The sequence below is a fragment of the Pteronotus mesoamericanus genome, unplaced genomic scaffold, assembly GCF_021234165.1.
Source record: "Pteronotus mesoamericanus isolate MK-2021 breed Mesoamerican mustached bat unplaced genomic scaffold, CSHL_Meso_final contig_65, whole genome shotgun sequence".
In the NCBI taxonomy this organism is placed as follows: domain Eukaryota; kingdom Metazoa; phylum Chordata; class Mammalia; order Chiroptera; family Mormoopidae; genus Pteronotus; species Pteronotus mesoamericanus.
The window spans coordinates 7,305,251-7,322,005 of NW_026555228.1; the positions used below are offsets into that span (position 1 = coordinate 7,305,251).

General features: G+C 39.3%; 1 protein-coding gene across 2 annotated transcripts in view; it reads left to right on the forward strand.

Moving 5' to 3' along the window:
- The window catches only part of REPS2 (RALBP1 associated Eps domain containing 2), a 217,372-nt gene that overhangs the window by 88,220 nt on the left and 112,397 nt on the right, over window positions 1-16,755 (forward strand). For both annotated transcript variants that reach the window (XM_054581101.1, XM_054581102.1), the window contains exons 6-9: window positions 2,954-3,092; window positions 8,641-8,704; window positions 11,163-11,305; window positions 14,734-14,828. In XM_054581101.1, coding sequence (XP_054437076.1) covers window positions 2,954-3,092; window positions 8,641-8,704; window positions 11,163-11,305; window positions 14,734-14,828 — 441 coding nt within the window. The remainder of the gene's footprint in view (window positions 1-2,953; window positions 3,093-8,640; window positions 8,705-11,162; window positions 11,306-14,733; window positions 14,829-16,755) is intronic.

The window sequence follows — 16,755 nt, forward strand, 5'->3', positions numbered from 1 at the left end:
CTGCCATGAACAGGCCCTTGCCCTAGTTGCCTTGAGTTGGCTTTGCTGTCCACTTACTTGGTTGTCAACAAGCATCCTAAGCCCCTACCCTTTCTAGTACTTCTCTACCTCACAGATTCTGCTTATGCTTGTCTCTGGCTCCCACATGACTTGAAGTCCCACGTGGCCTTTATTCCACATCATGACCCTGACATCTACAGAAGGTACAGCTGTTCAAGTTCTGCTCTCCCTGCTTGTTGGTCTTAACATTTCTTATCCACATCCAAAAGAATGAGCATCTGGCCCATGCTGTTCTTACTAGAGCAGAGCTTTCTATGGCAGAACATCTCAGAGGCCAGCAGCTGTGTGCCCCCTGTACTCAGACTCAGTCGGGGGAGACTCAGTCGGGTGAAGTGCACACGTGGCTGCCAGGCCCACCATTAGAGCAGAGCTGGGGGATTGCAGTGCCCTTTGCAGTGCCTGTGGACCTGACAGGTACATCAGAGAAACTTTGTGGAGAGGGACTTGATGGGTAGGATCTGAGCAGGCCGAATCTGAGGAAGGGTGTCCTAGGACATAGACACAAATCGGACCCATGACGAGTGAGCAGTCAGAAGCCTACTGAGAGTGAGAGGAGGAGGCTAGATTATAAGGGCCCTAAAGGCCAGGTGGAGAATGGGAATTTAAAAAATTAGGCAATAGGTCATCCTGTAAACTTTTAAATAGTGGAATTAATCACTGTCTTCTGTCCATTCCTGATTCCTGATGGGAGAAGAGACTCAAGACCTGCTAAGAGACCTCTGATGCCACTCAGGAATGAGGTTACATGGGAGAGGAAGTAGAGTGAGCAGTGGTCATGGAATTGGAGAAAGAACAAACATGGGCTGACATTAACAACAGCAACTGGATATGGCAGCTGCAGTTCCTAGAGGGAAGGAATGTATTCCAGGGCAGAGTAGCTTCCATGTATGAACCAGGGAACACAGCAGCCACACACACCGTAGAGATATTGGCACCTTCATTTTCAGGACAGCAGTAGGACTGAGCATTCCACTTGTGTCCTGCTGACTTTGAGAACCATTCTGCCTGCTTAATTGTTCACTCATAGATGGCCGTTCTTTTCTCTCCTGTCTCCATGCCCAGATTTTTCGGTTCCTTTACTGCAGCTGGTTCTGTCAGTGCTGACCTGGAGAGCAGTGCTCCTGTGAGCTCTACACATTACCATCTGGCCAGGAACCCAGTCCAGCACATGCTCATGGCCTCAACCCTGGGTTCTGCCCCCGGAACCCACTCAGACATCTGGGCTCATTCAGAAAGTGCTGCCTGAAGTGTTTCAGTTTGACTCTGGAATTTCTTGGGAGCCTTTTGGAAAGTTGTGTGGTCCATTGGGTGCTCAGACTGACTTTTGATCTTCCTTGTCTTCTTTCTTTATATTGTTTGTTCCTCACCATAATGAATGGGGGCTTTCTGGAAACAATTCAGACGGAAGCAACACAATTGAAAAAAAAAAAAAACCCTGATATACCAGAGGCTGGCTTTAAACAACAGATTAAAAAAGAGGGAGTTATTTGCTGACTGCTGGGGTTCACTGAAGGGTGTGGGCTAGTCTCTCTAATTCTCTAAGCTTCAGTTTCCTCATCTGGGAAAAGAATAATGGTACCTGTTGTTTCTACCTCTCAAATGGTTTGAGGTCCTGGATGAGATGGGGATGTGTGCAGTGCTTTGTAAATTCCAAAGTACTCTGAATTTGAGGTATTAACTTAATGTGAACAGTGGCTTTCAGGGCATTTAAAAACGGCTTGATTTACATTTAGTAGAAACTCACCTAGTGTGAAAACTTCAAAGATAACATCTCAAGATTATAGCACAGCTCAAAGGTTTATAGTCTCATTTCTTCTCTGAATGTCGTCAGAGGCGAGCCAGGTGTTTCTGGGAAGAATTACTTCCTGGAATGGGGTGTGTGTTTTGAGAGGAAGGGGGTGGAGATGGCCTTCTTTCTTTTCTAGGGATAGTGAGTAGAAAGCCTTCCTAATGATTAATTCCTTGATAGCGTGTTCATTAAGTGGCAACCTGACAGCGTATTAGCAGTAATGCCGCTCCCTTTCTTTCCTACTCTTTTTGTCCTAAAGGCTTACCCTCCTTGTGTTGACCTCTTGGTTCCAAGAAGGTTTCTCTTTGCAGTAGCACCTTAGCCTTTGAGTAGATGGGAGGGATAGAGCAAAGCCCTGGGCTTCTCCTCCTGGAATCATCATTTTTGCTTCTTTCCCCACAGCGTAGCCAAGCTTTGTTTTCTCGGCACCATTTCTCTTGTTCCCTGCATCTTTAAAGCCTCAACTTTGGCTTGCACGCCCCCTAGTGGCATGTCTGATGCACCCCCTGTTACCCCATTTGTTGTGATATCGTTGCTCTTCTCTGAACCCAGCTCCATTACTAAGTATTAACCCCAGTTCACAAATGCAGGATGAGGGGTTGGGTAATCCTGACTTGCCTCTCGAGGGGGACTTGGGAGGTGGGATTTGAATTAGGACTTTTAATTCCCAGATGTACACAATGAGACTGTCTCAGGAAAAAAGAAAAAGATGTTACAGTTATAACTTACCTAGATTATTTTATGGTTTAAAAAGAGTCAATTATTTTACTATCTACTCAGGTATCTGCAAGGATCAAAATGTGGTGAGTATTTGAAGATAAGAATAATCATCTCTCTACCTTTCCTTCATCACATTGGAGACATTTTCGTCACTCACTGAGTGTTTAGTCTTTCATGCTCAGTTCTGTTAACAACTTTGGGGAATACAAAAAAGGACAAAGCATGTCTGCCCTTCAGAAGTTTACATTCTAATTATAAGGTGTTTGAATTATTCCCTTGAGGGAAAAATAAGTATAGTACATGAGACTTTTATTGGTGTTTAATATTTCTACTTCATCTCACTAAAGAGAGATTCTCTAAGCATTTGCTCATTTATTTTTAAAGTCTTTTTCAGTGGAGAGAGAACCACAAGATAACAACAGTAATTACCCGGATGAACCGTGGAGGATAACAGAAGAGCAGCGCGACTACTATGTTAATCAGTTCCGATCCCTTCAGCCAGACCCGAGTTCCTTCATTTCAGGTAATGAAGGCTGAGGAGTGAGAATGTGGATCCCAGATCATTGTCTCATATAAATAACAATACACATCTTGAGAAATAGTTTACACAAAATGCATATGACAACCTTCCGTGACTTCAACTTGTTTCTCTCTAAGATCTAGTTTCTTATCAACTATAAACCATGCAGAAGACGACTTGGGAATGACATTTTATGTTTCAGTTTCAAAGGGGTTAAATAGGAATTTGGTGGAACCTGGTCTGGACCCTGTGATTTATTAGCTGGAACAGTTCTTGAAATGATAAGAGAGTGACACCAAGGCAACACCATTAATTGCTTATTAATTATATTAGAGTTAGAGAAAGATGTAGTATAGCCTTCTAGAGTTAGTGTCACAGTCTCCTTATGTTATGTTAATATGTGCCTTAGAAGTTCAAATTCATGCTCGTTTTCTTTGGCTCAGGACTTTCTCCTCTGGTTTTTCTGAGAGAAATTAAGATACGGGAGGAAAATTGGCCAGCATTTTTATGTCCACATGTCAGTTCTTCTGGGTTGTCTTCAGAAATATGTGTTCTTGTTGAGTTCTTATGTAAAATTCAAGCTGAGAGGAATTGATTTAATTCCTGTGTGCCTACATTTTATTGAGCTGAAGACTAAACAAACAGTGAAAGAGTAGAGTCTGGAAGAAAAATTCATAAAACATTTTTTTTGTACTTCAGTTTTGAAGAATAACAATATGTCCTTGATAATTGTAACCTGACTTTGAAGTGAGAACTAAGACTAATTTTCTTTTGTGAAATAAGGTGTGTAATTGAAATATACTTGTGTAAATGCAGCCATCACTTTCTGATTGGTGGTAACGGCTTTATCGAAGGCAGAATAGTGTAGATACAACAAATTAATTATGTTAATAACATGATTTTAAAGAAATAAGCAGAAACACAGATTGCATGTACAGACTACTTGCTTACCTTACCCACTGCTTAAGTGAATTTCTTCACAATGTATACAAATGATTAGACAAATACAAATAGGTAGCTGTTAGGAATGTTTTTACTTTCCTTTAACTTTATTTTGCAGAATTTCAAACATAGATATAGCTAGAGTGGTTAGTAATGACGAACCCCCATCATGTAGCCCCAGTGGTTTTGTTTTATCTGTATCCTCTCTCACCCCAGATGATTTTGAAGCAATTACCAAATTATTTCATTTGAAAATATGGGGTGAGAAAAAGTAAGTTTACAGTTATGAGTATGGAAAACAGTTTATTCTTGTATTATTATTAATTATTGTATTATTTTTCATATGAACAACTGTAAACCTACTTTTGCCCACCCCTGTATTTCAGGATGTATCTCTAAAGAAAAGGCCTTTTTAAAAAACATAACCATAATTCATTGGCACACATTAAAAAAACATGAATTCCTTAATATTTATTATTAAGTCTTCATTGTTCAAATGTCCCTGATTATCTCACAAATGTCTTTTAAAAAAAACTGAGTTTGACAAAGGCCAAGAGGGGTTCATATACTGTAATTAGGTGGTGTCTCTTTTTAAAAACATCTTTATCTAGATATTCACATACCATAACATTCACTCATTTAAAGTGTACAACTCAGTGGCTTTAGTATTCAGTGTATTCACAGGTTATTTTCACAATCTAAATTTAGAAGACTTTCATTACGTGCCCCCCGATAAACTACCTACTTATTAGCAATTATTCCTCATTCCTGCTCATCCCACCTCCCAGCTGTAACTAATTAATAAGCTATTTTCTTTCTATATACATTTGCCTATTCTTAGCTTTCCATATAAATGAGATGTGGTCTTTTGTGTTTGACCTCTTTCACTTAGCATAGTATTTTTAAGGTCCATCCATGTTGTACTATGTGTCAGTACTTTATTCCTTTTTATGTATGAATAATTCCATTGTATGGATAAACCACATTTTATTTATCTGTTCATCAGTTGATAGGTATTTGAGTTTTTCCCAAATATCTATTTTGGCTATTAATAATACTGCTGTGAACATTTGTGTACAAGAGTTTGTATAGATATATTTTTTTTTATCTTGCATATATACCTAGGAGTGGAAATTCTGAATCATTCAGTAACTATGTTTAATCACTTGAGGAACTGTCAGATTGTTTTCCAAAGTGGTCGCACCATTTTATGTTGCCACCAGCCTTGTATCAGGGTTCTAGTTACTCCACATCCTCACCAACATTTGTTATTACCTGTCTTTTGATTATAGCCATCCCTGGTGTGAAGTGGTATCTCTTTGTGATTATGATTAGTATTTCCCACATGAATAATGACATTGGGCATCCTTTCATGTTCTTACTGGCCATTTGTAAATCTTCTTAGAGGAATGTCTGTTCAAGTCCTTTGTCCCTTTTTTTTTTTTTGAGAGGTAAGAGTTCTTTATATATTCTAGATACAAGTTTCTTATCAAGTATGATTTGCAAATACTTCTTCCCAATCTGTGGCTGTTTATTTTTCTAATGATGTCTTTTGAAGAATAAAAGTTTTTAATTTTGATGATGTCCAGTTTATTTTTTCTTTTCTTGTTTGTGCTTTCGGTGTCATATCTAAGAAATCATTGCCCAAACCGAGGACATGAAATTTTATGTCTACATTGTCCTCTAAGAAGGAATATATATTACAGTTTTATCTCTTACATGTAGGTCTTTGATTTATTTTGAGTTAGTTTTTTATATAGCATGAGATGGGTTCAAATTTATTCATCTAGTTTCACAACCAATGAATTGTTTTAGCATTTCTGTCAAAATTAATTTGACTGCCAATGTGAGGATTTATTTCTGGATGTTAATTCTATTTCACTGACCTATATGTCTAGTCTAATGTCAGTGCCACACTGCCTTGGTTATACTACAAGTAAGTTTTGAAATTAGGGAGTGGGAGTTCTTCAACTTTGTTCTTTTCAGTTTCATTTGTTTTGATTTCAATTTTTAGATATTTTGTTTTTAAATTTGAATTTTATGTAAAATACTTATATGGTTCTGCCCTGGCTGGTGTGGCTCAGTTGGTTGGAGTGTTGTCCTGTATACCGAAAACTTGCGGGCTCCGTTCCCAGTCAGGGCACATATCTAGATTTTTGGTTTGATTACCTGGGTCTCAGGGCATATATGGAAAGCAGCTGATCAATCTCTCTCTCTCTCCCCACCTCCCCCTCACCCCTACCCCTTTTCCTCTCTCTCTAAAAGCAATGAAAAAATGTCTTTGGGTGAGGGTTGAAAAAATACTTACATGGTTCCAAAGTCAAGTCTACAAAACAGTTTGCAAAGTGTAGCTTCTATGCCTATCCTTCTACCCTGTTCTTTCCATGCCCTTGTAGGTAACCAACTTTTTAATGTTTGTCTGTTTTTAAAGATATAAGCAAATACATGTATGTGCACATGTATGTATATATGTATACATGTATGTGTGTTCTTAACTCCATCTTTTGTTAGATAACTGATAGCAAACTATATTTTTTCCACCTTGCTTTTTTTTTTTTTTTACTTTAACAGTATGCTCTGGTGATTGCAGCATAGTTGCATGTTCAGATATTTCCCATTCCCTTTTACAGCGGTGTACTACTAAATTGTGTGTGCAATCATTCATTCAGCCTGTCTCCTGTTAGGGTTACTCCTAGTCTTCTGCTGCTACAAATATTTCTGTTGTGAATAGCCTTTATCATATCTTTTTATATTTTTTGTCAGTGTATGTTTGGGTTATGTGATTTTCTAGATATTGCACAACACCCCTTCATTGGCATTCTACCATTTTGTCATCCCAGCAGCATCGTATGGGATGCCTATTTCCCACAGTCTTATTATCAGAACATGTTAACTTTTGTATTTTCCCCCCGTCTGATAGGCAAGAAATTGTATCTTTGTGTGGTTTTAACATACAGATCTCTTATAAACATGGTTGAATCTTTTTAAACATAATTGAGTCAGTTACATCTAATTCTCTGAATTCTCCTAGCTCTACCCATTTTTATATTGGGTTACTTGTCTTTATTTTGTAAAGATATCTATTCGGCGTGCTAACATTATATCCCTGATATATCAATGCTATGTGTAACTGTAGTTCACTGGGCTGAGAGACTTCTTGTAATAACAAGTCTGAATCCATGTTTTATTGTTTGCTGAGAGCTTTTAAGCCTCCCTTTTCCCTTGTACACTCCTCATGTGGCTCCCCAGCAAGGTATGAAAATGGCTGGAGAGAACAAGGAAAGGAGGCTGGCTTGGGATTCCTACAGTGGTTGGGGGTGGAGCTGCAGTGAGGGTTTCAGCTTATGGTTTGAACTTTCATCAGCACCAAAGGACGGAGCACTGAAGCTTTTTCATTAGCTTTCCCTTTGGCAGGGGGTAACCAGGGCACAGCTGAACTTGTTAACATTCAGCTTCTCTATGGGCTACACCTAACCCTCTGGGACAGCAGGGTACAACAATCTCTACTGTATGAAGACTAGGCCAGGTCTTTAGCTGTGGGTTTGGGCATAGTGTGAATTGAAGAAAGGATATCACAGGGTGGGGGAAGAATGATATGAGGGGACGTTGTATAGCTGGTAGATGGGCTTTCAAGACATTCCTGGCAAATATTTGACAATGTAGTTGCATTGATGGCCAACAGTCATATGTTATCATTATTTCCAGGATGCTTTTGGGGAGAAGGCTATTGGTTTATAGGACCCTTTGCCTTTGATCCTTAATAATCTATCTGAGGAAAGTAAGTCTGCTTTAGGGTCCATTATAATTCATTGTTTTGAGACCAACGAGAAGACTTGTAATTGCCATGCAATGACTTTTGACTTAATCAGCTTAAAATAGAGCTTGGGGATTTGATTCAACTATTCTTTGTGTTACAATTGAGGCTTTTGAATTGTGAAACTGTTCTGAGAGCTGAAAACCTAAAAATTTCAATCTCAATAATGGTTCCGTCCAACATTTTAAATGTAGTTAGGACTTAAATGCAGCTCTGTAATGTGAACAGTGGAATGAGTACCTGATATAAATTGATACTGATAAATTTACAATGAATAAAGAAAGTAGCAAGAGGTTCCTGTATAAGTTTCTCAAAGAGCCATCAAAGAACTTTAATCGCATTGAAACTCTTTCCCAAGAGGCCTGTCTTATGCCTGTGTGATGAGATTAATGGTGTTAATTTTCTTCTTTTTGCTATTTTCTACCATGGTTGTGTATAACTTTTTCATTAAAAGTACTCGACAGATTTTTACTTTAATAATTTTGAAATTTGTCTTTTGAACTTTTAGTAAAACTTTGCACATTTTCAGTAAAAATGGAGCAAGAATTAATATAATTTGCATGTCATAATAAGTATTACATCATTGCTTCTTTTGTCCTATTCTAATTTACATATTCTTTTAAAAGCTGTTCACACTTTGTTTTTTAGCCACATGATTTGCAGTTGCTTTAATGTTGCGTTTATGGTTACATGGTAGGGATTGTTGAAAGAAAAAAACGGTGATTCATTGACATTAAATATAAAAGCTGCTGTAGGTATAAATTAATGATTTATTTAAACAATGGCTGTTGACAGGTTCAGTGGCCAAGAACTTCTTCACCAAATCAAAGCTTTCCATTCCAGAACTCTCCTATATCTGGTAAGTACAATTAATGCCATGTGGTATGGTACAGTCATCCATATTCATTCTTTAGTTCCTACTGTTGCGTTTCTAAAGCTTTTATTTTTTGAATGATTTTTTTGAAGAGATTTTATTTATTTTTAGAGAGAGGGGAAGGGAGGGAGAAACAAGAGGGAGAGAAACATCAAATGTGCGAGAGAAACAGCAATCAAATGCCTCTTGCATACCCCCAACTGGGGACCGTAACCCAGACATGTGACCTGACTGGGAATCAAACTGTTGACCTTTAGGTTAGAAGGCCTGCGCTCAATTCACTGAGCCACACCAGCCAGGGAAAAAAAAATTTTTTTAACAGAGTAAGAGTAAATAGAATTTAGATTTTTGTTGCTGTGAAAATTAAGTTATTATGTGAAAAGCCCAACGAACCGTGTCTAGCCCCTACTGCACACTGTATGTATTAGCATTTATCTATTTACTTATTAATTTATTTGTTTATTTATAGAGGGTGGGAAGGGATGGAGAGAGAGGGAGAAAAACATCAATTGGATCTGGCCCACAACCCAGGCATGTGCCCTGACTGGGACTTCAACCTGTCACCTTTGGTTCGCAGGCCAGCTCTCAATCCACTGAGCCACACCAGCCAGGGCCGTATTAACTATTATTTTAAAAGTCATCTCCTAGTTAGTTTCCTCATCAAGATCCCTTTTCAGTCTGAGCAATTTGTGTGTGGGCATATGAGAATTTCCATCTTGTGTATTTTATTTTCAGATTTTTCTATTTGGTGTGATGCAAGTAACCAGAGGACTCTGAAAAGCTATTCTTTATAATATTTAAATATGAGGACAGGTGAACAGGAGGTCCACAAATGTTTTGGAATTCAGTTAAATTAGACTATTCTAGCTGCATGCGAGATTCCTAAATTTGGCTGGTGTTCATCAGCTGGGCCGTAGTTTAGATGCACAGCTGCGGCATGAGCTGCATCTCGCTGCCGAGCTGGCCACAGCCCTGCCTTCAAAAGGGCTGCATCGAGAAGGTCCAGATGGCTCCATTTGCATTTATGAAAATGCTTGGTGCCTCCGTAAACCCCCGGCTGCATGTGGGCTGTTCTTCCTCACAACTGGGCGAGAAACTGCGCAGCTGTAAAAATATAATTAAAATATTAGAATATTTATGTAAACTTTTTTCATGAGGATTTACAAAAATTATGATAGCATTTAAAATTGCTTGTCATGTTTTCTGCATTTTAGTGGAAAACTATTGCAGTAATCCTTGTGCATGCCAATGTACCTGGAATCCTGAGCTAGATTTATTCATTAGCAATATACTCTGCCACAATTTTTACAAGAAGCCATATATTAGATTTTAAAGTGAGGGGATAAAAGAAGTTATCATTTTCAGAAGAATACAATCTGTTTAGGCAGAATTCCCAGTCTTACCATAATGGCATAATACTTCCTATCTTTTTGTGGAGGCATATACATGAAGGCGGAATGGTATTCTCTCCATCCAGCGTGGGCAGCCGTCCCTGGAATCCTCAGCCTGGGGAGCTGCTATTTCAGGGCTGGTGCATTTTAAATATTCGAGGGGAAGGAGGATGGGAATGGAGCTTACCTTCGATATTCTTTCTTTCAAATAGGAACACCTTTCTAGTACATTTTTGTATGTCTTATCTCTCTACTTGTCCTAATACAAGTATACTTGTCTCTCTACACCTTAGAGACTGGTTGAGTTTAGAAGGTCTTAGTTACTTTGGAAAATAGGTTTCTTTTGTGCTGAGTAAATAGGTCTGTGCTTTCAGTGGAAAACAAGGACTGAAGTGAAGATAAGCCTTTTCAAGTCTATCCCTTTCTTCCTTTCCGTCTTATCTGGTTCCAGCCTCCCTTAGTTGCTAGTTTTATCTGAAAACACAATTCAGCCAGTATTTGTTGAGCTTACTTATATTTTCCCAGGAGGGGATTCTCAAGCAAATTTTTGATACAACATTTTTGTGACTTGAAAAGTTCAAGGTTTTTCCTCAAGGCTTAAAAATGAAGTGGCTCATTTCTGAGCTCCAGTAACTGTGTAACGGCTGGGACAACTCTAAAAGGGCAGGAGCCAGCCAGCCCTCTGACTGTTTTGAGCACCAGGTCAGGAGCTCTTCATAGCACACACTTACTGAAAGGCTGTCAACTGTGGAATTCTGGGCATCATTTTACTTTTTGTGTTCTAGTTGCTTGTCTTGTGTACTCAGAGTTGTAAAACAGACTTACTTAACAGAGAACTTGAAGAATTTAAATTTTCATAAAGTGCCACTCATACCAGTGCTGTCAGTCATCCTAGTTCTTCCTCCAAGTGGTCCCTTGAGATTTCATGTGGGTTTGGGGACTCGGCAAACTTACTTCCAGAGAGCCTGGGAATTGTGTTTGCATGTTTGAAGCTGAGTAAATTTTCCTGTAAGCCTGGTGTTTGGTACTCATGCCATCTGTTATATATTTAGGGAACTTAGTGATGCTGACTGCGACGGAGCCCTGACCCTGCCTGAGTTCTGTGCTGCATTTCATCTTATTGTGGCCCGGAAGAACGGCTATCCCCTGCCCGAGACCCTCCCTCCAACTCTGCAGCCAGAGTACCTGCAAGCAGGTAAGGCCTCATCAGAAATCCTAACCCTCAGACATTTTCCATCCAGGCCTTACAAGAAATTTGTGTTTCTAAAATGGCGTCCAGACACTTTAGGGCAGTGGTCCCCAACCTTTTTGGCACCATGGACTGATTTCATGGAAGTGGGGATGAGGGATGACTACATAGAGCTCAGGTGAGCTTTGCTCGCCCCACTATGGAATGGGGAGGGCCAAGGTGGAGCTCAGGTGAGCTTCACTCCCCTGCTGTGGATGGGAGCAGGGACAGGAGGTTGAGCTTGGGTGAGCTTTGCATACAGTGTGAAGGTTGAAGACCTCTGCTTCAGGGAGTTCTTCGTATCTACAGTTATTGTCCTTTAACCGATTTATGTTTTCGTATCTCACAGTATTGAGTAGTAGGGATGACCTGGCTGTGAGTCATCTGTTATTTTCGTTCTAGTGCTCTCTGGATGGATTTGAACCAAAGTCACTTACCCTTTCATGAAAATTGTGGTATAGACAACTACTAAGTCTTCAGCTGATATAGAATAAAGAGGAAGATCTTCCTGTACAGCCAAGTGCTGATTTGGCATCTTTAGGCACGTCCCAGTGTCCCCAAGTGGCCTTGGACAATGAAATGAAATAGAACTGTTATACATAATAAAAATTTAAAAAACTACATGCAGAAAATCTGCAAAGAGCTGTAATCTTAAATATACACTTGATGAAAATTTTTACATGTGTGTACCCATATAACTGCAATCAGATAAAGGTACAGAACATTCCAGCACACCAGAAGATTGGAATAGAAGTCAGCTCTCTTCATCTTTCTTATTAATAAAAGTTACCCCACAAACCCTTTGGATAGGAAAGAGTCATGGTGTGTCCGACAATTATATCAGTTCCTTTGGAAGACTGGACAAACTGACAGTTTCTTTTGCCCTTTTCAGAGGCAGTGGGCAGTGATCTGATTTCTATTACTCAGAGAAGTATAACTTCCTTGAAAGGGTCCAGAAACATCTGGTGCTTTCAACAACCTTTCTCACAAGAGGCAGGCAAGGTCTCTTAAAAACATGAGAGCTTAGTCATAGATGATTATCAGCCGGAGGGAGCAGTGTCAAAAGTAAATGTGATTAGTCATTAATAGAGTATAAGTTTTGTGGTAACATGTGGAAAGGCCTTAGATTTTCTTACCTTGTCCTTTCCTCATAACTGTGCCAGATGCAAAGAAGCCAGTGACTCATCTAAGGCTGCATTAAAGGGTTCATGACCTTAGGGAAGAGTTCCTTAAGTGTTTGGGCAGAGACTGGAAGGATGAGCTGAGGGCTGTGTAGGTGAAGGAGGAGAAGAGTGGACTCTGGCAGAGGGGACAGCAGGTATGTTGCAGAAGCCCTCAGAGGGGGCTTGGAGCGTGGGAGGTATGTCAAGTTCAGGCCATAGTGGCTGGAGCACAAAGAGCCAGGGCTGGAGAGGATGGGGATGAGGCTAAAGGAGAAGGTGGGGAATAAATCCTGGGCAATGACGTTGATATGTTTCAAGCAGGAACTTACACAATCAGATTTGTTGTTTGAAAGGATCCTGCTGGTTGCTGACCACAGAGCAGTTTTTGAGGAGCAAGAGTGGAATCCAGAAGAACAGGTTATGGCAGTAGTCCAGTCAGGAGTTGTGGGGAGGCTGGCACTGGGGAGGTGTCAGTGGAGATGCAGAGATGAGGACATGCTGGAGGGAGATTTAGCAGTTAATTATAGCATTGGTAGGTTTTTGAAAGTGTTACCTTTTTACCCAGCAAGACCCCCTCATGATGGGGTATTAGTCATGCAGTTCTAGTGAGATCACTGAGAAACTAGAAAGAGAAATCTTATCTCAGTTAAAACTGCTGTTGGGGTTGGATTGAGGAATAGTACTTGGAAAAATGTTCTGATGTTTTTACCAAGAAAAGAGCGAGACCACATGCTATAGTTGGAAAAATCACCAGGGCCCGATGTTGCCTGACTCGATACCAGTGACGTTCAGACCAGAGTATGCAAATGAGCAATTTAAACTACTTGTACTCTACTGTCTGTGGTAGCTGTTGCTCACTGGCCAGTACTTTACTGTGGAGGAAAGTTGGTATTTCAAACCCTGGTGAGGATGGAAGGGTGAGAAAAGATTAATATGAATGCCAACTCATTTTAAACACTTGATTCAAAAAAAATTTTTTTAAACATGGCAAGAAGATTACCTGGACCCAATTCCAGTGCGTATGTGTGGAGGCTCCCGCACACCAACAAGCAATTCTCATGCCCGAGAACTCTACTTAACTTTGAAACTATCTACCTGGAGATAGAATCAGGTTCCACAGGTAAAGGGCTCTGCCCCACAAGAACGGCCTTCACATGAGATGCCAGTCGTGAGTCCAGGCTGTTACCTGTGCTTCTGATGGACTGGCTATAAATCAGAGGCTTCCCAACCTGGCCAACACCCTTTGGTGGGTTTCAAAAGTCACCTCATTAACATAACAAGAAGCACCATTGCTGCTCTCATTACTTTGGAAATTCCTAGTAGTGTGGGAGCTCTGTGCCAGAAATGGGAATGAAGACCAAATACGTATTTCTTTTATAAATCATCATATCAACATGGCATTAAAATTTTGATTTAATAGCCGGTCTTGACAAATTTGATTTGTAACTTCTATTTATTGTTTACCCCAATCTGCTTTTCCTCTTTGGAATATTGACAAATTTTCTAGTTGTTAAGACATTTCTTTCGTAATTACTTTGTGACAAAGTGGTGAAACAATCCACTTCTAAGAAATAGCACGAGTGTTAATTATTAGCGTACTTAGTAGCATGATTTTTCCTCATGCTGATCTGATCTCCCAACTGACAGCCCCTTTCACTGTTCTGTGTTAGAAATTCATAATGTGATTCTTACTTCCTCTCTTGTAAATCAGCAAGAACCTGTGCTCTAACTTTTGTTATTCCTTCTAACCGAAAGAAGGGAGTATTTCCTAGTTTTCTCGGGCACATATCATCATAAGGATCTCATCTATTACCAGCAAAAATAGCTGAAATGTAGTATTTCCTTAGTTAATGTTTCTAGTACTACTAGAAAATTATGCTAGTAGCATGCTTAAAACTTAAGTATAGTGATGGCGATGATTAATGTGGAAAACGACTGTTACAACACAAAATGCCAAAAACATGGACTTCCTAGCAGGACTGCTGGCAATTCAAGTTCCTGCCCAACCATTTATGAATTATGTGACCTTGAGTAAGTTGCTTAACTTCCTGGTTTCTCCGTTTCTTCATGTTTAAATGGGGATGATAGAAGTTCCTGGTTGTCTATATAGAGAACTTAAAATACTATATCAGCGTCATGAGTGCCATAACCAGTATATTGGAGCTAGCTGGTTTTGTTAAATAGGAAACATTGCCTGCTATGACTATATGTATTCTTTTGGTTTCTTCTTAGCCTTTCCTAAGACCAAGTGGGAGTGTGTGTTATTTGATTCTTATTCTGACTCCATGCCAGCAAACCAACAATCCCGTGACTTGAACCGGATGGAGGTAAAAGATCTTCATATGTTAATGACTTAAGGATGTGTTAGAATTAAACCCATTATCCTATGTGTTTTTACAAACTCTAGAAAATCTACTTTTATAACATTTCTCTTCATAGTGCTTACTTTGGGGGTCATCCTTTAAAATCTAGACACCACATATATCTATAATTATGTTTTTTTCTTTTCTCCCTAAAACTAGATTTGGTGAAATAAGCAAAATAGTCTCTTGACTTTCTAGAAGTGAAATTGAGGCGCAGCCAAAGTAGGCCAGAAAAATGCTAGCCAAGTTATTTAATTTAACCAAGCTTTAATTCCGAAGTAAACATTGTAAAGTTGTATTTTTAGTAGCTGAGTATTGACAAAATATAATGAACCAGAACAATTTTGAGAGAAGGTTTGAGAACTAAATATGAGGTCCCCAAACCACATTTAAAGCTGCCTTATCCCTAAGGGTTTTTAGCTTTTGGACCAGATGAAGACTTATTTGGATGATCCTCAAGAGAAACCCAGAGACTTTCCACCATGGTGGGTCATTGATGTAGGGGCTTAGCCACATGTTTAGTGGCCCTTCAGTGTGCATTGATAAATAGGAGTTGGTATGGTTACTGTTAATTTCAGGACTATCATCAGTCATCATGGTTGCAGTGATGTCAGCTTATGATATCTGCTGTTCTTGTCCTAAAAAAATCTGGAAATGTTTAATAAATAGAGGTTTATTCACAGGCTCCTATTATAGTTCTCTGACTGTAGTTAAAAGCATTGCAAGATCACAGAACTCAAAGGCAGCATATAGGGCCATGCCTTTAATTTCTCGTCACTGTGTGTGATTATTCTTTCCAGTGGAGCTCCCACGGCTGTAGTCTGTGTTTTAGATGACACCCTCAGCTCCTCTATGAGCAAACCAAGCCTGCTTCTACAGTGCTCTCTCTGTTAACAGCTTTCTTGGCCTCTCTGCTTCTCTTTCATTGAGTTGTAGCCTCTATGATATTTTTCTCAACAGATTTCTACTCATGGGAAAAAGATGTAATAAAAAGTAATTTCAGGAGGAGTGATAGATGTGCTTTGGAAGAGTTTTGGCCTTTTAAATTTCTTTTTCTGTGTATTACATATGATGGAGAGACATATAACAAAAATTAGCCACTTTTGATGGCCTTCAGTCTATTTTGGGGCTGCTAACAGTGTCTGGAGAGGTTTGTCTGTCAGGTCAGGACACACAACCTCTGTATCTCTCTGATGCAATTGCCCTGATTTTTGTTTGTTTGTTTTTGCTGAGTCCCCTGCTTGTATAAAATTATGAAGGTTGGGTGACTTATTGAAAGTGTCATAAATTTTTATTCTTTCTGGATAAATGTTTTGTTCCAGCTTGCCATGGTATCAGATGGTCTTTACCCTTCCAACAGAGACATATAATGCTATTTTTTGGAGAAATTAATTACTGACACTCAGATGGATGTTATGTGCAGCTGAGTTTTATATACTTTCATATCTTTTAACTGGCTCCTTTGAGGGGGGCAGGTTAAAAGCTACCTAGTCAGGATCCTCACAGAAACAATATCAAAGGAATGGTAGAATGGGTTACAGTTTCCCACCATTAACGATTTTCCACTGTTACACAAACAAGAAAGCAAAAGAAGAACAAAAATACTTCTACAAGACTGTTATTTTCAGGGTGGGGTGATTTTAGATAATGATGTAATAAATAAAATTCAGGGATAAACTAATAAGGTTTATTGATGGTTTGGTCCTTTCAGTAGTATAGGTCAGATTTTAATATCTATGATTAAATATTTCATGTTTCTCTAAACTAATTCATTATTCTTTCTACAGCCTTTTAATCTTTCATGAAAGCATGCGTGGAGTTTAAACAGGTCTTGGTGCCAGCCCTGTGAGGGATGACTCCATATAGGTATTTGTGTAATGAGTGAAGCTGT